Source organism: Cryptotermes secundus, unplaced genomic scaffold (assembly GCF_002891405.2).
Source record: "Cryptotermes secundus unplaced genomic scaffold, Csec_1.0 scaffold382, whole genome shotgun sequence".
NCBI classification, from domain to species: domain Eukaryota; kingdom Metazoa; phylum Arthropoda; class Insecta; order Blattodea; family Kalotermitidae; genus Cryptotermes; species Cryptotermes secundus.
In genome coordinates this window covers 397,677-424,927 of record NW_019744111.1, presented here as the reverse complement: position 1 = coordinate 424,927, position 27,251 = coordinate 397,677, and the positions used below count along the sequence as shown (strand labels likewise).

The 27,251-nt window shown below is 41.8% G+C and overlaps 1 protein-coding gene across 1 annotated transcript in view; it reads right to left on the bottom strand.

Moving 5' to 3' along the window:
* The window catches only part of LOC111874445 (potassium/sodium hyperpolarization-activated cyclic nucleotide-gated channel 3), a 244,467-nt gene that overhangs the window by 167,740 nt on the left and 49,476 nt on the right, over positions 1-27,251 (bottom strand). Inside the window, exon 2 of the mRNA XM_023869958.2 lies at positions 7,827-8,053. Within this exon, the coding sequence (XP_023725726.2) occupies positions 7,827-8,053 (227 nt within the window). The remainder of the gene's footprint in view (positions 1-7,826; positions 8,054-27,251) is intronic.

Genomic DNA, 27,251 nt, shown 5'->3' with positions numbered 1-27,251 from the left:
TTAGAATTAGCCACTGGAACTCACAACCATCTTCATCATGTTTATTCTTAAGGACTCGAAAATAATGCGACCCCAAATTTGGAAGAGATTTTATTTAAAAAAACTCGACTTATAGGCCTACTTGGATCAATAGGATACAGCATTCAGTACAGTCTGTTTTGCCTCGGTGCGGTGAAAGCAAAGGTGAGACATTTATTTTAAAAATATATCAGCTGATGCAGCATCCAGACCGGCTCTGAGGCCCACCAAGCCTCCTATCCAATGGGTATCAGGGGCTCTTTCCCCGGGGGGGGGAGGGGGCCGAGGCGTGAAGCTCACCACTCACCTCCAGCTAGTGTCGAGGTCAAGAAAACGTGGGTATATACATCCACTCCCCCGTATATATTCACGGAACTTTTTTTATTGCTAGTGGGGTGGGACTAAGTCCCTTGTACTGCGGCCACTTCTGGCCTATTGTACCAGCCCCAGATGATAGGTGAGGGTGATTGTGGAGCAATTGGTGGAATGAAGATTTGCAGGGGAAACCGAAGTACTCGGAGAAAACCTGCCCCAGCGCCATTTTGTCTACCACAAATCCCACTTGACCAGACCCGGGATCGAACCCGGGCCGCCGCCGTGGGAAGCTAGTGACTAACCGCTTGAGCTATGGCGCGGCCATCTTCATGGCATAGTGCTTATTTGAGGCACAGGAACAACTTTGCTTCATTTTAATCCATTTGACGTTGATCTTGTCGAGGACTTGCACTGCTCACGTCCACACCGTGCAAAGGCAAAAGAACAGGGTCAATATCTACAATAAACCACAGTGAAAAAAAAAACTGCATCCAGTTTTGCATCCTATTTTGGATTTCAGCGGCCCAGCAGTTCGGTTTACACGAGGCAGAAATATTATATCAGACATAACAAATATCTGAGCATATTAATGCCTGTTATAATTTATGCTACAATTCCTATTCGAAATAAATGTGATTACCAGGAACTCCACAGAAAGCCTAATATCAGGTTTACAGAGAGATTGAAGGACTTTCCGGGAAACATTCCAAGAATATGATCTTTCTTCCTGTCCCTCCTTCACATCCAGCGTTACCACTTTACAGGCATCAAGAGGGATTTGAACTTCTGTCTCATGAATAATACAAACTGTGACGCAAAGTTGCATCATTCCAGTCTTGATACACTCACTTCCCACGCGCCTCCTTTCCCCATATAAGACAGACCTTGTTGACACTTACAGAACGCATGCTTGCAAATCTTTTTATGCAGCCTACACTCTGGGTTCATAAAGTGTGCCCTCGTGTTCTCTTAAACTCACATTTTATCGAAACACATTTCTTGTTGATGTTAAATTCAGTTTCGGAATTCGAGTCCCGGTAGGGTAAAGAATGTTACTTCTCCACGTCGTCCACACCGTTTTTGTGGCCCACCCAGCCCCCTATCCAATGCATACCGGGGGTTCTTTCCCAGAGGGCAAAGCGACAGGGGTGTGAAGCTGACCACTCACCTCCAACTGGTTCCGAGGTAAAGAAAACATCCACTCCCCTGTTTGAGCCTATGGGAACAAGGAAAGATATCGAAAGAAAGAAATGGCCTTGTTGAGGGCCAATGAGTGTTGTTACCAGGCGGTCTCATATCCAAGTGATAGCCAAGCATTGCGTTGCTTACCCGTCTATTCCGCGGACAGAAAGGTCCAATTTTTATACAGTAAACTGATGTTCTTTTCGGGTTTCATCTTAGCTGTGCCACTGGGGGTGAAACTAGGGGGCGCCCAAAATTGTTAGCATATACACACAATGCTCAATAGCCATTCAGCAGTTCGAGGTAACGGGTTGGGAAATAACTACCTAATTACATGGAGATGAGCCCTTCTTGAGAAGCCAACAGTTGCGTAGTTATTAAAAAAAATCCCAATATTATATGGAAACCGATGGTTCATTACCAAGTTCATAAAAACCCTCCATTTGCCCCTATCCTGAGCCAGACGAATCCAGTCCTTAACACACCATCCCATCTCTCTAGGATTCATCTTAACATATATTCTCCCACTTATTCCTAAGTTTTCCTAGTGATCTCTTGCCTTCTGGTTTTCTAAACCAAAATCCCATACGCACAGTATTTCTCCCCCCATGTGTACTGCCCATCTCATCGTCCTTGACTCGATTATACTTTCGGTCCAAATATTCATCACGAGCAAAATTACAATTTTATATATTCTAATTTTTAAGTTTTTAGACATCAGACGAGAAGATAACAGGTTCAAGACTGAATGGTAACAGACATTACCTGAATTCATTTGCCTCTTAATTTACGGGTTGTGGACACAGTAATGAATCTTCGGGTTCCATAAAAGGCATTTAAGTGACTAACAGCATCTGAAGAACGAATCAACTAAATGAAGATAGTTCGAAGCTGAACACTGTTTACCTCCCAGTTGGGACTACGTCTTTGTTTTAAGCACATTTTGCCAAGAATTCACGTGAAGCCAGAAATATGAGTCTCGGAAGACCAATGATATGACCGGAGTAGATTTATAAATCAGGATGAAGAGCATCCAGACAGTTCTGCTGAAGATTACTGTTTGTTTCACAGAATGACATTAAATGATCTAGTACTGAGTTTCCTGAAATGGGACTTGTAGACCCCGGGGTTTTAACAATATTTTCGGGTTATCTGAAAAATGATCCGATGGCAGAGAGAGAGAGAAATCATTTTCATCCTAAAGAGTCATATTAAATTACAAGTATATAGTGTCCCATTGTCCGACATATGCTGCAGTGTAGTTTGGTATATGTATACTATCACGTGACTGAGTGACTACAGACGGTGTTTGGATCGGTAATTGGATTTATTGAAGCCTTACAGATCCGTGACTACAAGTAACTGTATCCGTTTCATTAATTCACACACTCTACAGTTCACTACAGCACGTACGAAGTCCTCTCAGTCTGCTGTATCTTCACCAGTCGACGTCTGGTGACGGCAGCCAATGCCGTAGCTTCCTCAACTTCCGTGTCACATCCTTACAGGCCGGCGACTGTCTCAAACTAACTAAACTCTAGATTTGTCCTGTGTATAACTGCCGTCTCAAGACTCTCTCTTGTCAGCGTCATGTCAAAGTTACTTTGTGACTGGCCATTTACCGTCAATCAGTTCGTCTTGGTGTCATGCCCCTTGAGAACTACGACCAGAGATTCTTTCTTGCAACTGAACCCTTGTAGTACGAGTCCTTATGCAACATTCTCTCTGACGAGAAGATGTGTTTGTCTCTTATGAATATGCTTGGCCTTTCGAATCCTCCTATTGCAATACTTCCCTTCGAAATGTCGGTAAGTTCTGTGGCATGTAGACTCATTGCTAGACAATGACCGTGAAATAAGCAGATGTAGAATAGCTGTTCCTGAGTAATGGCTCTGTAAACAAAGCCCGTTGCTAAGTAATTGCAGCAATAGATACGCACACAACAGAAGAACTGTTGGAAGCGGTTGTCTCTGTACGGTACGTTCCCAAGCTATATACCGAGTGTGTAATTTTCGATAAGAAACCCTCGTTATATAGCCTTGGCACTACTTAGCCATTACTTAGCAACGGCTATTTTATAGCTGCTTATTTTACGGTCGTTGCCTAGCAATAGGTCTACATACTACAATACTTACCGACATTTCGAAGGAAAGTATTGCCCTCACCTTCAGGATGGAATAATAATAAGGAGGCAGTATGGTCTTCCCAAAAGTTGGTAAACTTTTACCAGACCACAGGGGGCAACTTCTAAGAAAAAAATAGCAGCGAGAACATCAGCTGCAAACTACAAAGATGAAATTTAAGGGGAAATGTACTTGATGAACGCGATATTACATATTAGGGTTAATTAGTCTTTATTTTCTGCAATTGCTAAATTATATTCTAAGTTATTTTTATATATTGGGAACCTTAAACATTTCTATTCACAGCAACGGGGTTTAGTGCTAAAACAAGTTGTGAACTCCTTGGTCTAGTACAGGCAAGTTGTTGTTCCACTGAGGTATGCCAGAAGGACCTGCTGTTTGAACAACAATAAATAATAGCATCAGCTCCAATTAACTCAAGTGTTAAGATCGTTCATCATGTTTATATATGTATCTCTCATGCTGTAACTTGTGTCGCAATTCTTATTAACAATTAGCAGCAGACATGCGGCCTGAAACATATTTACTATTCACTTTGAACAGCAAACACAGATCACAGCACAATGCAGCGAGCTGCATTCCATTGTTCTCATAACAAATCTCTCGGACTCCGATATGAAAGGAAAACACCTGGAATACATTTGGCAGGAAGTTATTTTAGATCACGTCCTCTTTTCTGGTGCGACATTTTACACGGGGAGTAAAGATATACAGAATGACCGATAGGTACTCTTAGAAAGAGAAATTATCTAACCAATACGGCCTAAATATTTCAATCGCAATTACTCGAGCAAGGGGTGCGGACTAAAGCCGCATTAAATCTTGAACTCGTTTTAATTAAAAAAAAAATGAAATGACAGATAACAGAAATATGACAAATATTTACTGGCGTTTTGCGCCACGAGGTTATTGTTTTCTGATATTAATAGATTAGAGACTTTTAATTAAATTCTCAAGTGGCAATTCACTATCATTATAATACGACCTTGATTTCGTATCATCCTTCCGATAAACCACTGTGCCCAGAATCAAGAGTTACGAACCCCAAACACAGGAATCATTACGAGTTCATCATGACGATTTGGAGAAACTGTCATGAGCATTCTTATGTTTGATGACGACATAAAAAGTTTCTTTAGGCTAAATAATCCAAAATATATAAAGTTATTCATATGTCTGAATAAGGTCTTAAATCGAAAATGTAATTACATTCCTTTCCGAGAAAATGCTTTCGATTTTGGCCCAAATGAAATGTCAGATTCATAATTTCTTCTTCTGACAGTTCACATTTTGCTAAGCTTATAACTTCAGTGCAGAACATTTCTGAAGTAGCTATCACATTAACCTACTGCAGTCTACCTTGTAGTGTGTAGTATACAGAGAGTCCCAGGAAGAAAAGTCAACATTCGGGAGGTAACAATATACACCATTCTAAGTAAAAATTGTATATACACGTATACACGTGTCTTATTCCGAACGGTTTCACTGCTGTTTCACTGTACAGTTCCAAAATTGTTGATAAGAAAGAGATATTACGTACTGTTTCTAATACCGGTACTTATTGTTCAAGTGACTAAGTTGGTTCGAAGATTCCACCGTCAATATCAATGCACTTTGCAGCTAGTGTGAGGACATGGCGTGTTGCTCGTCTGTACAGTGTACAGTGTACTGTGCAGTGAAATAGCTCTATCTCGGTGCAACTCGTGTGAGGACGTGGCATGATGCTCGTCTGTACAGCGTACAGTGTACTGTGCAGTGAAATGGCTCTATCTCGGTGCAACTCGTGTGAGGACGTGGCATGATGCTCGTCTGTACAGCGTACAGTGTACTGTGCAGTGAAATGGCTCTATCTCGGTGCAACTCGTGTGAGGACGTGGCGTGCTGCTCGTCTGTACAGCGTACAGTGTACTGTGCAGTGAAATGGCTCTATCTCGGTGCAACTCGTGTGAGGACATGGCGTGTTGCTCGTCTGTACAGTGTACAGTGTACTGCACAGCGAAACAGCTCCATTTCAGAAACTGTTCGGAATAGGACACCTGTACGTATACATTTTTTTTTTTTTTGCTTAGAATGAATGATACTATGACCTCTCAGAATATTCAACTTTCCTTCTGGAACAAAGTGTATAGTCACGATATTGACAGAGTCTTAAAATAACCCAACAAGAAAGGGTACGTCATACACCGAATATAAGACCTTGACATGTCCTCCTGGGACACCCTGTATAGCGTGAAGTGTTATTAGTGTTCGAAGTCACTGTCGCTCCTATACAAAGCAGAGCTACAGATGGCAAACTACTATAGCTCGTTATACCAAGTTCTCATACATAAAGCATTACGGTTTTTGTCTGGTTGCAAGAAAAATAAGGCACGAGAGCATTAACATTATGTATAATGTGAACATCATAGAACGAGAAGATGTATTTTAGTACAGGAAGTAGAATGATACCGTCGCTAAAACGAAAGGGTTGAATGAATAACAAAAAACCTGGCTTCAAAAGCTAAACATGTATTAAAGTATCAGAGAGATGTAATTAAATTATATACCTCGCTAAGAGATAAGTAATATTTAAGAGAGAGCTTCTTAAGTTCTTTAATCTCTATTTCCCCCCTTGGCATTACAGCCCCAGTGGGCCTAGGCCTACCTCCACGAACTTCTCCGTTCACTTCGGTTTTTCTAGATCTTACACATTCGGTAGGACTCCTTGGGCGGGTGATCAGCTCGTCGCAAGGCCTCTACTCTTTAACCTCTATTTGAGATTTATTTCAGGAAGCTCTTGTACCTTACATAATAACTGGGCATTCTGGACAATGGTAGATACATATCTTAGGAAATCCTCTTCACTAAATTCACAAAGTGTTTATGGCTCCGTTATGTCATTCTCATACAAGACGTTCCTAAAATTCACTGCGATCCGAAGGCTCATGAGCTCATCTCAGAATCGTCATTCAGTGGAAACCGGCTCAAATTTCCCCACTAACAAAAAACGAACTCCATGGAGCTCAGATTTTCTTGAGAAGCCACCAGTTGTGCTGGTACTTAAAGAGTTTCCAAATATTTTACGGAATGCGAAGGTTTATTACCGTGTTCACAAGAGCCCTCAACTGGTCCCTATCCTAAGTCAAATCAATACAGTCCATAACACCAAAGACTTATCTTAATGTTCTTCTCCGTGTTTACTTCTAGACCAGCCTTCTTACCAGGGTCAATCAGAGTAACCAGTTACTTGTACCACATACCCCGAAGAGCATAGGGGCACGCGGTAACGTAGTTAGTTAAGGCACTATGCTACCAGGCGGAAGGTTGCGGGATCGAATCCTGATGAGAGGGATTTTTTCAATTTACCTAATCCTTCCAGCCGCACTATGGCCCTAGGGTCGACTCGGCATCTAACAGAAATGAGTACCAGGAATCTTCCTAGGGGCAAAGGGCGGCCGGCAAGTAAGGCTGACAACCTCACCGCCATCTGTGAGCCGATTGTCTACAAAATATATTAGCTTCGACGTCTCACAACCCTATGGGGCTCATCCCAATGAACCCGTCAGATCCTTCCCGAAACTTCGAGCTTTTACATAAACTTATATGACATTGAGGGCAAAGAAACTATGATACCACTTCTCAAGAACACGAAAAAATATCATCATCATCATCATCATTATCGGCAAAACAGTCCTTTTGAAGCTACAGCCTTCCTCAGAAGATCCTGCCAGACTGAATCCAGTTTTCATTTCTTTGGATTTCGAAACAATTATTTCTTTTACATAGCAAGGTGGTCAGCCTTGCGCCAAGCCCCCAACCTGGAGGACTACGTCTCTGTATTTATGTCCCCCAGTGACAGGGTGGCCAGTTACAGCCCCACGCGCCGGGTTCCTTACGTCGCCTTCTACGACTCGCAGGGCTACGGTGGAGTTATTCCAACCCGTCTTCACGTAGAGGCGGGTTGGAGAGATAAGACGTGAGATGACCTTGAAACGACGGGTATAGTAACTGTACATACATAGTGTTTCCGAAACTGCATCCTTTCCACAATCATGTATAAGAGGAGACATGGTCCTACATACTATAAACAGTTATTCAGACATGTTTCAAGGTCCAACTCTGTTTTCAGTCTCAGTAGCAGTAATACATGCTTTCTCTGACACGGGTTCACTGCCTGCTTGATCGTACCTGGTGCTGCTGCTGCTTGTTTCGGCCGACCCCGAGCCGACAGCTTACGATATCAAGGAGGCTTTGCCTGGATACGGACTTGAGACCACCGGTGCTGGAACGAGGGACGCTCTCCGTGCTGCTTTTGTTGCCGTGATAAGCCGACTGCACTGGGCTCGAGGTGTTAAGACGCGTCCCAGAGGCACTCAGCCGCTCTCCGATCATCCGGCCAGAAGTGGTTATGATCCCTGCAAAAAGAACCACAGTCTTACGGCTCAATCATAGCTCGTACAGGATGTACCATTTAAAAAGCAAACCACGTAACAATCATATACTATTTTATACAACTTAAATCATAACTTCACTCCTGTGTAATGAACTTTACGAACTCCTCATCACGACATTTGAAACAATGTAACTCTGGTTGCTAGGCTGCTGCTGGCGTCATTTGCGCAAGAGCAGGGCACGTTCACTAGCAGAACGTGTGCTCGTTCTCCAACATCATCCTGTATATATATATGTAAATTCACTCATTGCAGGTGACATTTCTACAGCAAAAATATATCGTTCGTTTAATGATGCTTTTCAGCTGTGTGGGCTAAATAGCGTCAAATATCAGCATGGTTTTAATGACAAATGAAGGCTGTAGAAACTGGTTGTGGATTATGTTCTGTTAAAATGAAGGCATTTGTCTTGGAGAGCCTGAGGAAAGCATGAATACCTGTCAGTTTTGTCAATGTAGTGTACATCAGCATAAACCAGGCACTTTTGTGTACCTCTCAGCAAGTCTATACATACACTGAGAAACGATATTGTCTTTTGAACCTGTTCCACTTATTACCAGATTTCGATGTGCATTGGTTCAGATTAATACGGCCCTATGTTGGCATTATCATCTAAACGTAACGTATATTGCTTGCCCATTACACACAAACCGACCACAAGCAGTAGCAGTCCTCTTCACATTAGCGAAATGTATATCTAATTATAACAACCGCCATGGGGCTGAGTCCCATAGAAGCTATTAGATGCACAGCCAAGGAAGAATCCCCTCTACACAGCCTCATAAATCAAGTCCCAAATGTCCCATTGTATTTACGATCAATTCAAATATTACCCTCCGGTCTATTTTCAGATCTCTAAATAAGGAGTTTCCTACTCAAACGCCGTATGTACTACCATTCTATTTCATGTGTGCCATATTCCCTACCCATTTCAGCCCCCTTGGGTTGACAATTCTAAAATATTTGGCGAGGAAGAGGAATTATAAAGCCCAAAATTTTGCAGTTTTCTCCAATCTCCTGTTACTTTCTCCTTTCTGATCCAGATATCATTCTCAGCATCCTGATCTCTATAATGTTTTCATTAGAGTAAGAGACCAAGTTTTACACGAATACAAAACTACAGGCAGAATTGCAATTTTGTACATTTAAACCATCAGAAACGAGAGAACAGTTCCTGAACTGGATGGTAGCAAGCATCTTCCAAATTAATCTGCTATTAATTTTTTCATTAATTCAATTTATATTTCCTTCGCCACATTTTGAAAGGACCTGGTTATTAATTGGGGTACGCGGTAATATAGTTGGTTCAGGCACTATGCTACGAGCCGGAAGGTAGCGGGTTCGATTCCCGATGAGGTCATTGAATTATTCAAATCATCTAATGCCTCCAGCCGCATTATGGTCCCAGAGTCGACTCAACCTCTAACAGAAATGAGTACCAGGGATCTTTCTTGGGTTAAATGGCGGCCGACGCGTAAGACTGACATCCTCGCCGCTGTCTGTGAGCCGATTATCTAGAAAATGTGGAAGCCTCGACGTCTCATAACCTTATCGGCCTCCACAGCCTCTTACAGGATAACTTTTTCCTTTTTGCCTAGTTATTGATTTATTTTACGATTAATTTATTACAGGGCTGGCACAATCACCAATAACCATGAAATTCAACTAAATGCTATTTTAAAATTCAGTTCCTACCTCATGCATAGAACCCTATATCTCTCATTACATCAAAAACTCTGTTAGTGCTGTTTACTGAAATATTCACTCCTATTCTGACAATCATATAAAAGAGACAAATACAATGTAGGCAAAATTCGGAATTCTGTAATGTTAAAACAAATGGCATACGCATTTAGCACCGTGCTCTGTAGGAGTAAGCGAAATGCAACACAGCGTCTCATTTCGTAGCCAACATAACGACGCTTTCCAAACTGCGAAACAGGACGACTTCAATTCTTGGTCTTCATTGTATGCACCCTGTTGTACTTTGCACAATAGCTTAAACAGGTCGTCTACACAACAATAATATCTCTAAAATAAAGATAAAAATATACTGACGTATCAAAGATTATTTTTATTATTAACTATACTTAGTTGGTGTGCTACATGCTTCAACCTTTCTTAGGTCATCTTCAGGGTACTCACAAGAATATCAATCTAAGTTCTTGAATTGAGTTTCCTTCATACGGATCCATATTTTAAAATTTGGATTTGTTTTTAATAACGAATACACCTTTGAAAATATAACCTAACAACACACCCGAAAACCCTGGTAATATACAGTTTCTATCTAAGTTTAAGGTTGGCCGCGCCATAGTTCAAGCGGTTAGTCGGTGGCTTCCCACCGCGGCGCCCCGGGTTCGATCCCGGGTCTGGTTAAGTGGGATTTGTGGTGGACAAAAGTGCGTTGGGGCAGGTTTTCTTCGAGTACTGCGGTTTCCTCCGCCAATCTTCATTCCACCATTTGCTCACAATCACCCTCACCTATCATCTGGGGCTGGTACGATAGGCCAGAATTGGCCTCAGTACAAGGGACTTGGTCCCACTTCACTAGCAAATAAAAAAGTTAAGTTTGTAAGATTTGAGGTTTTCACGGCGGTGACTATGAAGAAAGCCGTCTTCTGGGATGTGGCACCGTGTAGGAATTGTGTTAACCGACGTTTCGGAGGAACGTATCGCCTCCTTCGTCAGGGTAGAAGACAAGAAGAAATCCGCGAGCGAACCAGCAGAGTAGGTGCCACAGACTGAGTCCAGTCGAGTAAACACAGCTATGTAAGTGCAGGAGAGACGGGGTGTGGAGAAGATGGAGGCGATACGTTCCTCTGAAACGTCGGTTACACAATTTCTACACAGCGGCACATCCCAGAAGACGGATTTCTTCATGTTTAAGGTTGTTTAAAACTAAAATGTATTATAATTTGTATTTTAATATAACATGTGCTTGAAATAAAATTTAATTTAAAAGTTTTAAAAAATTTTTGTGATATAAAACCCTACTCTTAATTTGTGTTGGTTCTAAACAGTCTTAAAATTGAGCTTGAGACTAAATGTAGTTTTGAGTCTCGTCATTATAACCGCGGTTGTTGGTTGAGGAAATCATGGAATAATGCAACGTGAGGGGGTCCTTTGTGTTGATTTTGTGTCTGAAAATGAGGTACAATCTATTCTTAATACAGCATATATAGCAACACTTCCCAAACTACGAAACAAGAGAATGACTTCGGTTCATGAACTGGGAAGAGTAGCATGAGACGATGATGGACTAGTTTCAGTTACTGCTCCAGCATTTTCCTATAAGGACTAAACAAAACAGAGGAAAGCAACAATCAGGAGCGCCAGTTTTCGGGCCTACAATTAAGCAAGCTTGAGCTTCACTCGTGGCTGCAGATTCCCATAACATTACACATAACTCCCCCAAAAGTNATTGTGAATGACTAGTTTGTAATGCTTCTCAGCCAGTTATCTTAACCGTCATTGACATGGGAGCCGCAAATCCGACACGGCGCTTCTCTCTTTCTGTTCGCTTACAGTAATTTAATCAAACATACTGACAAGGTTATTATTTTTTTCTGTGNATCCATGCCCTGAGTAGGATTCGAACCCACGATCTCGGCTTCGAAGTGAGCGAAGACAGTGCATGCCTTAGACCGCTCGGCTACCGTAACCGGCATTACAACATAATATCAGTTTTAAATGCATGGGGGATTCATGTCCCTCATATTTTCATCATTTGCTTTCTTTTATGTGGTCTAGTTGTCAGAGTTCGTGGTTACAGATCCAGAGGTCCGTGTTCGATTTCCGGTGCTACTAGATTTTATGAGAAGTAGTGGATCTGGAAAGAGGTCCATCGAGCTACATGAGGATAATTGAGGAGATATTTCAAGGAATAGCGGCTCCGGTCTAGAAAACCGAAATTAACGACCGTGGGGATTCGTTGCGGTGACCACGCGACACACTCTATCCGCTAAAGTTGGCATTAACTTCGACGACAAGCGGCGGTCGCTCGGTCGGTGTAGTTCACTTTCGGACTGAAATCAGTTTTGTTTTGTGTGATTTGTGAAGTTTTCCTTTAATGAGTTACGTCCCTCATTAGAAGCCAGGATAGCACAGCAGCATAGCGACTGGCTACGGGCTGGGCGACCGAACTGTCTGAGTTACAGTCCCTGTAGCGTTAAGATTTTTCTCTTCTCCACGTCATCCAGACTTCATATGGGCCCACCCAGCCTTCCATTCAATGGGTACGAGTAGTTAATCTGCCGGGGCGTGAAACAGAACACTCCAACTAGTATCGAGGTTAAGAAAACGTGGATCTATACATCCGCTCCCGCATGCGTTTTCATGGTGTAGTGCTTAATTAGTTAAGCACACGAAAAACTTTACTTACTGGTTCATTACTGGTTACTGAGGGCTCCGTGCTCAGGAGTAAAGCGGCCGGAGAATGAAGCTGACCATCTAGTGCCTAGGTAGAGAATGGTGGAGCTAAATATCCTTCCGCCCTACGTTTTCATGGCGTGGTGCTTAATTAAGCATAGGGACAATTTTACCTTTACCCCTCTGTTGATGGTCTTGTAATACGAAAACATGTTGGGGTTCCAGCGACACGAAATCAACATAAGCAGTAAGCAAAGTATATTTAAATGTTAACTTAAATCTTAATTACGGGAGAATGAATCCTGACGAAATCAGCATATACGGGATCTGAATATATGTCATAATAGGTAAGCTACAGCCTCTGGCAGTAACTGAAGAATTTCGGGAATATACGAGGGAGAGTCAGTAGATGGGACAGAGATGTGAAACGTAAAACACGTGATATTCGAACCAGGAAAAAAACAGTCATTTCTCTACATATCCTCCACCAACAGTGATACACTTGTCCCATCGCTTTACCAGTGCGTCGAAACCCGCAGCACTGAAGACTTTTGACTGTTTCAACCTCTTCGTCATCAGCGAAATTTTGCCACGTTTCTCGAACCAGTTGTGAACCGTTTTATGCGAGAACACTTGCTATCGTAAACAGGAAATATTTCTTTATGAATGTCCTTTGCAGTCAGTCCTTCCCCCCCCCCCCAAAAAAAAATCACACAAGAGAACGCTGCTCTTCGGTAATGTACCCCTCAAGCACGGTCGCCATTTTGACTATTGAAACCAGCCTCTGAAAATGCACATGCACGTCTGCTATTTAGACTTCATTTTGAAAGAATACACATATATACAAAAAGTCCTAAGCAATGTCCATCCGGCCTTCTGTAGCACAGTCTTATGAACATCTTATTCTATCACAGCGGTCGCCCCGCAATTTTTGACTATATCTCTTAACTCAGCTCCAAGAATGTACTATTAATATTTTGTACGTTTACTTATTTATTTTTTTTATTTAGGAATTAACACACGCCTGCCTCTCTCTCTCTCTCTCTCTCTCTAGCCTTAAGAGCTCTGTAACTGACTTTGGGTATTCTTTTTGCTGTTCTTAAGATAAAATGTCCATCACTGTTGTCTATTGGTCCTCATACAGTTTACAGTCCCAGAAGACATGTTCCTCCGTTTGCAGCCCATCACCACATTCGAATTCGGCCTTGGACACAACGTTAAAACTACTTAAGCTTGTTTTAAAACTGGAGTGGCCTGCTCCCATACGGTTTATTGGCACGAAGGCACGACGGTTCATTTTTATCTCAGAAAACCACGGAGATGAGCCATTCCTGTAGTGCCTTTCAAAGAAGCTTTCTCCTCTGTCATTCTTTGGTGTTTTGACAGAAATTGTGAAGCTCCTCTTTGCCTTTCTATTTCCAATGGGCCCTAAGATCTGCCACTAGTCATAGTAGTTGACTGTCTCTGCCTTCCTTGATTGATTGATTCACCTCCGAGTCAGGTCTCTCATTAACTTCAACTCCGCAGTGCCCCGGGATCCAGTAAAATTAAATTTTTTTGCTTCACAATTCCAGTCTCTCTATTTTGTCTCTAAGAATTTGAGTAACGTGGGATGTGCTGTTCGTTGTAGATGTTGCTAATTGCTTTTAATATGCTTGCCAAGTCTGAGAAAATCATGCAATTTGCTACGAGTCTATTTTTTCGATGGTTTCTAGTGTTTCGCCAAATGCCAGTGCTTCCGCCTTCAATGTGGACGCTATGTTATACTCTCCTGAATTTCCTACTACGACAATTTTTTATATCTATCGATGCGAATCCTACGAACGGCTTGTTCTCCATTTTTGAGCCGTCCGTGGCGAAATATTTCCTGGTTCTCATTTTTTCCTGGGAATTTTTGTCAATTCCTCGTTATGATTCTCTGCTTCCTTTATTCGTCTTCCCTCATCGAATGATAGGCTAGCCTCGTAGAAGTGGCTTTAGTATGTGCAGTTGAAGGCGAGGGGACAGTCCCTGACGCCGAGGAGGGTTACCTCTTTGTAATATTTGCTGATCAGTGGCTGTTCATTTCCTCCTCTCCTTGGGTTATCGACTAGAGATGATAATTCCTACAGCAACTGGACCACTGGATGATTGCTTGACGTATAACACCTGCACGTACAGTTCCTTCCCAAATCTGTGAACCTACAAAAGATTGGGTATGCTTTGGCTTCTGCTAGCGTTACATTGGTCGGGGAGCTACTCCTGTAGCCCAGTGCTCCGCGTATTGCCCTATACCGTATCCTCTCTAGCTTCTCTGCTTGTTTCTACTTAAGTTTATGGAATAAAAATGCTCCATATTCCATCCTCGTCCTTATAAGTGTCCTCTAGAGTCTCATTAAAATCAATCGGTTCGCTCGTCACCAAGTGTGCTTAACACAGTTCACGACTTTCATCGGCTTTTCGCATTTCCTAACTACTACGTTAATTTCGTCCTCACATTTTACGTTAGATTTTAAATGCAGACCTAAAAATATAACTGATTTGACCGAAGAAACCTTTTCCCTTTGTACCGTGATTTCCCGCTCTCCAATGGCTGTCCCCTTCTTTTATAAAAAATATAAAATAGACATTTGTTAGTTCTATCTCCAAGTCACTTTCCCTTAAATAAACTTGAATATTTTGTATATTTTTTCCGTTTTCTAAACGTCAGTTCTGCTATATCTGTTAACTGAATAGAGTGCCATGACGTCTGCGTGCTAGAGGAGTTTGCACTTCCGTTTGATTCTGGATTTCAGCCCTGCCATACAAAGTGAGGGTCAGTTTGAACTCAGAACACAACCATGTGGTAAGCCTTTGTATGCCCAGTTTTTGGGATATAGCCATCCGTAGTTTTTCTCTAGTTCGCTATAGCTCAAGCGGTTAGCCGCTGGCTTCCCGGCTTCGATCCCGGGTCTGGTCAAGTGGGATTTGTGGTGGACAAAGTGCAGCTGGGGAAGGTTTTCTCCGAGTACTTCGGTTTCCCCTTAAAATCTTCATTCCACCAATTGCTCCAAAATCACCGTCACCTATCATCTGGGGCTGATACAATAGGCCAGAAGTGAACGCAGTACAAGGGGCTTAGTCCCACCTCACTAGCAATAATAAAAAAAAAAACACGCCCAATGTTTCTTAACTTCGGTGATCGGACGAGAACCGGTGTTTTCAACGTGGTATGGCCGTTGATTTGAAAGCTGTTACCAGGTACTCAAGAGTGAAAGCAGACTGAGAACGACTTAGTTTGGTGTTTGAACATAATTAATTTTGTTTCTTCCCTTGCTTTTTCTGAATTGTTTTCGATTTTTATACATAAAAGTGACAAGTTTTAAAGTGGGGGTTTCGGGCTGGGAGTCCACGTGCTTCTCTAAAAGAAGGGCGTGGCCAAGAAATTGAGGTAAATAAAATAGAAATAAAATGGAAGATACAGATTACGAAAAGGTAAAGAATAAGTTTATCAAACCAAAGAAGAGGGTTGCGAAAGAAACAGGACCTGGCCCGTCAACAGATGAGGAAATGAGGGCAAAACTTGGCGCTGTAAGAAACCGCAAAACACCAAAGAGATTTTCAAAGGATGGCGTAAAGCAAAGTCATAATGAAGAGTAAAATAAAAATAAGTCACAGACTCACAACCAAGCCAAGGAGAAAACAGAACAAGGCTCAGTTCAACAGGTAGGGTCTGAAGAGCAAATCCCGGGAAATGAAGGTACAAATAAGTCTGACAACGGGTATGATAAAGCCAGCCAGATTGGAAGGGAAGACCTCGGAGAACGTTTCAAGAGTTAAAAAAAAATTAAGAAATAATGACATCTTTAAAATCTACGAAAAGGTCTTCTAATTTCCACCTAAAAGACAAGAGGCCTGATACCCCATCAGTGGAAGGAAGAAAAGAAAAGATGTGGGGTCGATTTTATATCTTAAATATTATGCCTAAATTCAGGATATCAGACTCCAATTCATTTGAAAATATGCTCGGTTTGTTTGGGAAGTGACCTCAGAGAGAATCGAAGCAAATAGAGTTTTGGACAGCCCTATAATCCAAAATGAAGGGCTAACTGCATACATTCCGCGATATAAGGTTATTAAAAAGGGAGTGATTAACGATGAACCCGAGGATATGGAGTCAGAACATTTGACGCAACAGCTTAACTCAGATAAACAGAACAAACACTCCTACCCTTCCAGGTCACAGACGCAGTCAGACTTAAGAAGAGAGTCAAAGAGACAAACGAAGAAACCGAGAGACAAAGATGGGGGGTGGAGAGAGATGAGGGCAGTATATTTGACATTTAGAACTAAGGAACTGGACCCTCATGTATATTTTTGCAATATGAAGACTGAAGTTTCCACTTTCGTTGCGTCAATACGACAATGTTACAAATGTGGGAAATTTGGCCATAAAAGTAAATTGTGTACGAAGGAGCAACATTCCTTCTCATGCGGAGAAGCAAAACATGAAGGGTCTTGTAATTAAAATTCCTTAATTGTAATGGTAATCACAGAAAAAACAGCGAGCGATATCCAGTAATTAAAGAACAGAACGAAATCAACTAAATCATGGCTCATAGAAATGTAGGAAAATTGTTGAAAAATGCCCACAAACCTGACGGTCGAAACCTAAGTTCTCTTCAGCTGCTGAAAGCCTCAGAGAGAAAGTTGAACCTAATACGAGGAACTTCTCCATTCTCAAAACGCTAAGAAAACGGGATGTGGGATAACTTAGAGACAAGTGACAGCAATAAAGCCCCGAGCCAACAGATCGGATGGAAATTGGGAAGAAGGCAATGGAATAGCAGCAGGACTCAAATATCTGAACCAAGTCCAAGCGAGGTAGATAAAATGAACAGCTGAAAAGACTAGACAGTGTTAGAGGAATTTCTGGACGAGTTGGAGTCCATTCAGATGGAGGACGAAGTCAAGAACGTATTGATGATGATAATCAGATTAGTGACAAACTCCGGGGACGATGGTAATACACCTGTGGGCAGCTGTCGGGCTTCAAGAGCAATATACAGAATAATTAAACGGGATTTATCAAATAAAGTTCGTGCAATGGAACTGTGGAAGTCTAAGAAACAAGCTCCCCAAATTCCAACAGAGGAGCCAAAACGTAGTTGTCATAATACTACAGCAAGTGTCACGTAACTTCGAACAAGGCTAAGAGTAACCTTGAATGCGCAGAAGAAAAATTTCAGACAAGGGTGTGGAGGGTGTGAGAAGTGACAGGCGGCCAGTTGTTGTTACTCTTGGCGTTGTTCGAAGTTACGTGACACTTGCTTTATCAGAGACCTAGCTTGATGAAGCAGAAAGTGTGTACCTGAAAGGGTGTGACGTGGTGAGAAGAGAAAGGAACGAAAGGGCACGTGGTGAAGTTGTCATTTTTCTAAATAATAAACTGAAGTATTCGCGTAAAGATGGTTAGTATGATGGTCACGGCAAAATTGAATTGTGCGCAACTGAACTACATACTGGCCAAGATAAAATACTAATTGTGTCATGTTACAGAGAGTCACATATGAAAATCGAGCAGAGGGTATGGAAAAAATTCTTCGCACATTTCAAAGGTAAATTCTTGATTGAGAGAGACTTTAATGGACATCAACATTTGTGGAGTAATAGGAAAAATTGTACTAGGGCAACAACCTGTTCCATTGTATCACCGAAATAGAAAGAAACATTACGTTACTGAATGACGGCCAGAGGATACATGGCTGCCCTCGACCTAGCACTCTTATATACCTGCAAGGTTGGAATAGACCCCTGGCATAGTGACGGCTTCTAGACTACATAATTTTTTATTACTTCTTGCAATTTACAATCTACTCTACAAGGGAGCAATAAGTAAATATGTTGTAAGAAATCACTTGTGCGGCGTGATCATCCAGTGATGATTCTCCTATGTAGTATACTATGCATTATGTAGACTATATAATAAAGACACTATTTGGACTGCCTTTATGGAAGAAGTTAAGGGAAAAATCACGAAAGTAAAAAGGCATAACGGATAGAAGAGCGAGGGATGCGAAGGAAAGATACAAGAAGCTTATCCACATAATTAAAGGAAAATTATAAAAGACAATTCGCAAAAGAAAAAACAAAAACAACCTCGAAAATGGAGAGTAAGGAAAAATAGGAAGTCAACATAAACAACAAAAGTGTTTGGCGAAACAGCGAATACGATAAGGTAATTAGAATCAGAAAAGCTAAATTTCTTAAATGGAAATACTGTAAAACTGAAAACACGTTTTTAGAATACAAAAGGCAGGCGATTAGCACTAAAAATATAGACAGAAAAATCACGCACGAGAACTGGAAAACTTACTGCGAGGGAATAGATAAATTCACGAAACCATAATTAAATACAAGAAGACAGAAAGGGAGCAGGAATACAAAGAGGAACTACTTATATCCGTAAAATGGCTTTTGAAAAGCTCAGGGGTTGATGGCCCGATCACCGGCATTCGATCATGACCACTTAAGACTGTCATAAAGCTGCACTGTGCTGCTACCTAGTGATAAACATAGAAAACTATTAAGTCCATTACAGCTGTTTCACTTCTATTTGCGACCTATTTGCTTCTTTTTTTTCTAAATTCGCATAGTGGGGGGAGGAGTCCAGCTGGGTCCACTCGGTACGTCGGCCACTGAATGGTGTATTGTATCTGCCCCGGGTGATTATGATTAAGGAGAATTTGGTGGAATGAAGATTGACAGTTGAAACCGAAGTACTCAGAGAAAACCTGCCCCAGCGCCACTTTGTCCACAACAAATCCCACTTGATCAGACCTGGGCTCGAACCCGGGCCGCTGAGGTGGGGAGCCAACGACTAGCCGCACCAGCTATGGCGCGGCCTTGACCTATTTGCTTATTCCCCCTCGTAAATATTGCGTAACAATTGTGGCGCTTTCGCCCACATTCGTGCCCTTGCGGAGCACAAAATATATGTTTTCTTTCTCTCTACAAGTCTATTTGAACCATTCTTCGCTGTGATAAGAATTTAGCGAGTTGTGCTCCTAAATTCGTGCAAGTCTCCGTGTAAAGTGATCTTCATTTTTATCCGACATTAAACAAAACTGGAATATGTCAAGGAGTTTTAACAAATCCCTATAACATATAAAATCGTGTGTAAATCCATTTAACTACTTACATGCGTCCTCACTCATGACCGAACAGGCATGGCAAAACTAATACGTTCTACTTTTGCAGTTTTTCTGCGCGGGCACAAAAGGTAAACCTGAGGATTTAACAACTCCGAAACGAGATCAAATAGAATAGGGGTAGGAAGTTTTATAGTTCCGGGTATACTACTTACGGGGGTTCTTAATAAATACATATAAACGTCTACTTTAGCAAACCGCAGCCTGACATGTCGGTTCCAGTAAAACCTCGAGGAAACGCAAGAGACTAGGAGGAATTAAAGAAGAAAGAGTTCCTGACACGAATTAAAGAGACCCAAATAACGAGAACACACAACGTACCCTCACCAAGCTACTTTAATGCCTTCAAATCAAGGTAAATATATCTGGACGCGTGCCAAGGACGAATGAATATAAAATCACACTCCATAAATCTCAAATTGACAAGAGTACTTGCAAGATGAAAGTTTAAATGAACTGAAATTATAAAAATGATTTTAGAAACGAAAATTCTGTGATATGTAGACCCGTTGTTAGGCAATGGCCGAGAAATAATCAACTATACAACGGCCGTTACTAAGCAGCGGCCAGTAAACAGCAACAGAGGAACAGTATTCTTTGTGCAGTCCGCGTCAAGATGTTATAAGCAGGACAAGTTAGTTGTCGCTACCAAGCAACCGACTAGTGAAGGCTTGACTGTGGGAACTAGTGTGTGTGTGTGTGTGTTTTGGTGTGTAACTGTAAAATGTAAAGTGTAGTCACACGTTGTGTAACAAAGAGTTCAATAAATCCAATTATCAAACCAAACCCCGTCTATAGTCACACACAATCATGTGACAATATTTTAATGACGTGAAATGTATTCAACTGGCTTGGGTTACGATTAATTTGTGACGTTTCATCACCACAGTAATAAATTAAGAGGCAAATTTGTCCCTGTGCTTAATTAATTAAGCACCGCGAAATGAAGACGCACGTGGAAGTGGAGATGGAGCTCCACAAGTTTAAAACTTTTCATTAGATGGAGGTAATTGTCAGCTTCACGCCCTTCCCGCTTTACCCACAGAGAAAATGTCGCCGGTGCCCATTTATTAGGAGGCTGGCTAGGCCCCAGAGCCGGTCATGACGCTGTGAAGAGAAAAATCTGAAGTCCCTGCCGGTAACTGAATCCTGGCCCACCGCTGTACGGACTGAGCTATACCGGTTACACTAATGAATATTCGTGCTGTAAGATTTGAAGCTTTCACGGCGAATAGATGTGTTAAATTTTCTTCCGCGATCAACCATATAAGTATAGAACCAAGACCCAGCGTTCCAGAGATCTCGAATTCTACTATAAGGGTCGATGTGGAGTCAGAGTTAACCTTACGTCTGACGGTTTGTCAGATCGATGCCTCTTTCTATTGGTGTATTGTGCAGTACGGGGCGGAGTCCAACTGTGCGGTCAACCATCCGACTTTAACCTTTCACCATGTTGCTTAACTTGGTGTCCCTTTTGTCAAACTACTTTTTTTTTTGCATGCTCTTCTCTGTGTGTTCCTGGGATATTCGTCATGTGTGCGTGGTAGAGTGCTTTAATAAACCGGGCCTTGGATTCTATGCTTTGCTGAGCGTGAACCTTTCCTCTGTGTTTGTACTGTCCGGAAGTAATTTTATTTTCATTTCTTCTCTGACAAGTCGGTCGATGTAGCCGGATGTTTTTACCGGCACTTCGCTCTCACGGAACTCGATCCCGTGGGCCTGGTTCATTGCTGTGTTCGTGAACAGCATCTACGTTTGTATCAACCGGACATGTTTGCAGTGGCAAAAACTGCAACACGGCGAAAGTTTCGAGTCGGATGGGTGACGGCACAGTCCGACGTCGCCATCTCACTGCGTAATACACCAACAGGACGAACTGACAAACTGGTACAAATATAAGCGATATACGGCCATTCACAACATTGACCCTGATGATGGAAAACGAGGAGATCGCCGAAACGTTGATTTTTTTTCCCCAAAATTATCACGTCTGATACCCCAGAAAGTTTTAGCACGTTTATTCGTGCTATTTACTTACGGTATAATTAATGTTTCGAATACTTCGCTCTATACAGTGTCGAAGGGCAACATTATTACTGAATAATGAATTGAACAATATCAAGAAGGAAGTGACAGTGGCTTAATATGAGGTGACCCACTCTATCAAATTTCGTCTGGATGAATGACGGAAGCCGGTCTCGGGGCCCAAATTTGAAGCCGGAATCTCCCGACACACGTTGTTGTCAAGTTAGTTGTGACATTCTGCGCTTGAATTCAGAGTTTCTATGACATTGTAAATACTGTGGCATGTAGACTCGTTGCTACGCAACGACTGCGAAATAAGCAGCTACCTAAGAGCCGTTGCACCGCCTTTGCTATGCAATGGTCTCAAAATACATGCTCGCAACAATACAAGTACTGTTGGAAGAGGAGCGCTCTGTGCAGTCCGTGCCGAGGTTATGTAATGAGAGTCAGCCGCCATTAAATTAATGAGAATGAATGTGCTGGATAGGGCCAGCAGGACTGCTGTGAGATGGCCGCCAGCCAGTAAGGACGTGAACACGGAAGCTGAGGAAGTTACGGCATTGGCAGCCGCTACCAAGAAACAACCGCTGAAGATATTGCAGACTGAGAAGACTTCGTACGTGCTGTAGTGAACTGCTGAGAGTGTGAAATAGTGATAGCACTATAGCTACTTGTAGTTACGATCTGTAAGTGTTCAGTAAATCCAATTACCAATCCAAACCTCGTCTGCAGTCATTCATATACGTGACAATAAGTTCTATATAACCGCAATATTCAATGAATTTGATTTGTTTCATTCTGGTCCGTCACACTATTAAGTTTACAATTAAGATTATTTCAGTCCAATGTAACATATAATGCCTTCGCTACTTCAGCACTTAGTTACCTAACATGTTTCGATTCTTAATGAATCATCATCGGAGGTATACCACTACGATCAGGAAGCCACCAATATGTAAATGTTTCTATAAGACTATATAAACTTAAAACATTTATGATGCTCACTATATGTAGTATTAATTGCAATATTCAACTTCCACAAATACTGTAAAATAATGCGAAATACAGATGATATTATATTGCTCTCTTGCCTCGAGCTCTACTTAAAAGTACTTTGGGATATAATTAGTCCACATCTACGCTACCAAGGTAGCGTTAATACACATCAGCTCAGAAACAGAAGCAGCGCTTCACTCTCTTGCTACAGGAAAGTATATCACTTCCTACACGAAGTTTCTCTTCCGTCCGTGAAATAAGATACAGCAGACCCGTATCATGGAACTAGAAGTTCAGGGATGAACTTTTTCTTTAAATGCTTCCGTCTGTTCAAGAGGATTGTGATAAATGGTTAATCATGGAACGCAGTTATCCCTGTGCTTTCGTAATTTCTGGTAACAGGCTTTTATACTTGATGTGTTGTACCATGGAATAAAAACGAACTAACAAAGACTGGATATATGTCAGAGTACAAAAATTATTAAAAAAATCGAAGAAATGTCCATGGACGCAGTATCTGTGAATCCAAAGGTTCATTATAGTGTTCACAAAAGCACGAATTTATTTCTAGGTACAAAATAAAACTTCTAATTTGAAGTCTTCGCGGTAGTTAACTCTTGATATTTCAGCTATCGCAATGGTTATGAGGAGTTAATGCGAGTAATCGTATGACGTTTATGAGTTTCATGATGCCCCTATCTTCAGGGTAGAATCGTACAGGGTGGGTGATAATAATATAAAATTCTGCTAATTCAAATAATTATTAAATTCACGGATAAATCCCTTTGTGCATCGACTCAACTATTACGTTTTAATCATATTTTGGAGAAATGAAGAAGAGATAAGCCGATCACAGTGGCCGAGTGGTCTAAGGCATGAACCGCCTTCGCCCGCTCTAAAACTGGCCTCATAGGTTCGAATCCCACTCGAGGCATGAATGTCTGTGTGTGTTTAGTCTGTGTTCGTGATGTTTTGTGTGTAGGTAGCGGCCTTGCGACGGGCTGATCCCCCGTTCGAAGAGTCCTACCGATTTTGTATTGTTTAAGAAACCGAAAAAGCGGCAAAGGTTCACAAGGGTTGCAGAGCCATAGATAGACGGAAGAGATAACGGAGAATTAAAATACTCCGCTCCGAAACGAATGAATATAGAAGTTTCTATAACACAGGGCCCCAGAGATTAGTTAACCAGATTTCAGAGGTCGTGGAATGCAGATGTCTTGTGCGCACCGAGACAAGAAAGCAGATCTAATTACGTCATTCACAGAAATGGAAACCACTCTATAAAAACACAGGGACACATTAACGCAGTTACTGCGCTGGCTCCACTATTTCCAGCATCCGCCATACTCCTCTTGAAACACCATTTATCATATCTTAAACTCTAAAAGCCATGTCGTCGCTTTTGGACTTAACGATTGCACATAAATAATAGCAACGTACAAATCTAGGTTTCATGAGAATTGCAAAGGCCTAAGCCACCCCTGTGTTCACTGTTAAGTATCTTGTTTCCCTACAATGCTTAACTATTGCTGGAATACAGGTCACAATTTAATGCGAATAATGAAAAGCAGACAATATTAAACTTCTTCGTAACAAGCAAAATTCGGCTTAACGATGGGTTTACAGTCTTTATTTATACCCTTCATTTCCTTACCCATTCTCGGGTTATTTTCTGTTTTATGTCGACGGTGTTTTCAATTTTCTTTTCGTATTAAGTTACTACTAAGATGGGTTCTGTTTGAATCAATTTTCTTATTTATCGTCCTCTTCTACACCATTTGTTAACTTATTGTCCTAGTCTCTCTTCCTACTTTTAATTATCTCATCCCTCGCTGTGAGTTAGGTTATTTCAATTCTTTCCTCTCTGCAATTCCATCGTTTTCATCTTTCATAGCCAAATTTACCTCACTGCGTATTCTTTTTTACTTTCAGTAGCGTCGGGTGAGAGGACGATAGATTAATGAGGAACTGTAAAGGATCTGGAAGGAAGCGCAAAATTGCACCTGTGCTTAACTAAGCACTATGCCATGAACACGAATGGAGGAATGGATGCATAGATCCACGTTTTATTTACCTCTGCAGCTTAACTCCCTGGCCGCTTTACCCCGGGGAAGGAACCCCCTGGTATCCACTGGATAGACCTCAAAGCCGGTTGTGACGCTGTGGAGAGGAGAAAATTCTTGACTTTACCGGGACTCGAACTCCGATATCTCAGTCGTGCAGCCCGTAACCAGTCGCTATACCGACTACGCCAGCCTGGGTCACGTGCCAAGAGGGAGTGAGGAGAAATACGAAATCCGTAAGTACTATCCAAGAATGAGATTTGAAATTTTACCTATAACTTAAGGAATTATGAATTTCTTCGTGGGCATGAAGACATTTGGTAGGGAAACCTTTCCCTACCAAATGTAAAGCATAAATATTGCATGATACTTTATCGCCTGGCACAGGAAAATAAGCATTAACATTATTAACATTAATGTAAACACAGAGAAGGAGAAAAGTGCTCGTGTGTGCACGTTTGTCTGTTATTTTCAGGCTCCATATTGCAGTTATTGTCAACCTAAAACATTTATGAAGGGACGTCATCATCAAACAGTGATGAAGATTGTTCCCCAGAGGTTTTTTGGTCAAAGTTCATTGCAGTCAGAATCCCACTGTTGCAACCTTCCAAACCTCATCACACTATTCAAAACCAGAAACTGGTTTTCCTCGAAAGACATTAATATGCATCACATCTAAACGTGTTTCGAATAAATGTACGGTATTGCTACGTGTATGAGTGTCTATAGAAGGGGTTTGGATTGGTAATTAGATTCACTGACCATTTATAGAAAGTAACTAAAAGTAACTATAGCGTTATCGGCAACTCACTGCACCAAGCACTAAATCCTCTGTCTGCTTTGTCTTCAATAGTAACGGCTTCCAACGCCGTAGATCTCTCGACTTCCATGTTCACGTCCTTACTGGTCGGCGACTCTATCACAACCGCTCACAACTGACCCTGTGAGTCGTATGAGGCGACGAAAAGGGAAGTCTCAAAACTGAGCCAATAAAATATGGTCGCGAGTCCCAAGAGATTCAGACCCGAGAAAGACTGCGCTGGCAATGGCCTGTAGCATATATAAAAGACAGACCCGTCCTCTCGTCAGGGAGGGCGCCCCAAAAAACAAGACCGTAACGGTCAAGCAGTAATAAATATCTGGTTATGAGCCCCAAATGGGGCTCGACAGGAAGGCTTACTGACTGACTGACCGTCAGTCGCAATGTGACTTTGACTTGAGTTTAGTTGCGGGACAGTCGTCAACCGTTAAGAATGTGCACACGGAATCACAGTGCTTTGTTGGAATCACTCACCAGGCAACGACTGGTGAAGAAACAGCAGACTGAGAAGACTTGGTTCGTGCTGTAGTGAAGTGTAGAGTATGTGAATGAGCGACAGCGCTACAGTTACTTGTACAATGCTTTGTTGGAGTCACTCACCAGGCAACGACTGGTGAAGACACAGCATACTGAGAAGACTTAGTACTTGCTGTAGTGAAGTGTAGAGTATGTGAATGAGCGACAGCGCTACAGTTACTTGTAGTCACGATCGGTAAGTGTTCAGTAAATCCAATTACCAATCCAAACCCCGTCTATATTCACTCATACTCATGCCAATATTTTAGTGACCTCGGTACAAAATTTCATTCAAATCCGTTCAACAGTTCTCGAGTTGTAACATGAGCACAGAGAGACCTGAAGTTAATAGGTACACTTACGCGACTTCTCATATCTATCGCGCCAGTGACGTAAAGAAGACCACAACTTTTAATAATTTATAATTCCAACCGGGGAGCTTTCCAGGAATACGAGGTTGTTAACAGAATCATCTCGCACTACGGACTCATGTGACCGTAATTCACCCGAGACGAGTTGGTCAGGCTATTTCCGGAATAAGCTGCAAACATTAACATAAAATAGGCGTGAACTTTTTCCCTTACAACTTGCTTGTTACAGTGCTGCTGTTTCATCGCCCAAATAATCCATTCAAAATATTTAATTTAGTGACATTATTGTGATTTCGGATCTCGGGACTAGGCCGCCTCAAAATGTTGAGGATTTTCCAACGTTTCGGCAAACGTTAGATTTGTCACCTTCAGGATTGATTACTTCGGGGTGGGTTTTGGCAGCTGTAGTACAGCTCTCGCTTTAAGAAGCGCGTCGAAACTGACGCGTTGATTGGTTGAAGAGAGGAGTGGGTTGCTAACCAATAAGCAGTGTCCATGTGGATAATGAAAAGGTGGTCACGAATAATATTCTGGAAACCAAGTAATCCTCTGACGCGAGGAGATAAACGTGTCAGCGTTTATTCAATTATGGCTTCACCTCCGAAACACTGCCTAACTCTACAGATATAAAAGAGCTATCAAACACGTCCCAAAGTAATTCGATGCAGCTTAGTCCGGAAAACAGAAATCACACATTAAGCGAAAGCCGAAAAAAAAAACAGAGTTAAATCCTACCGTTTTCGGAGTGTTGAATAGCGAAATGGTCTCCTATGTAGGAATGATATAAGAGTAGTTCATGGTTTGATGACCATTGAAGTCACTGGTTAGCTT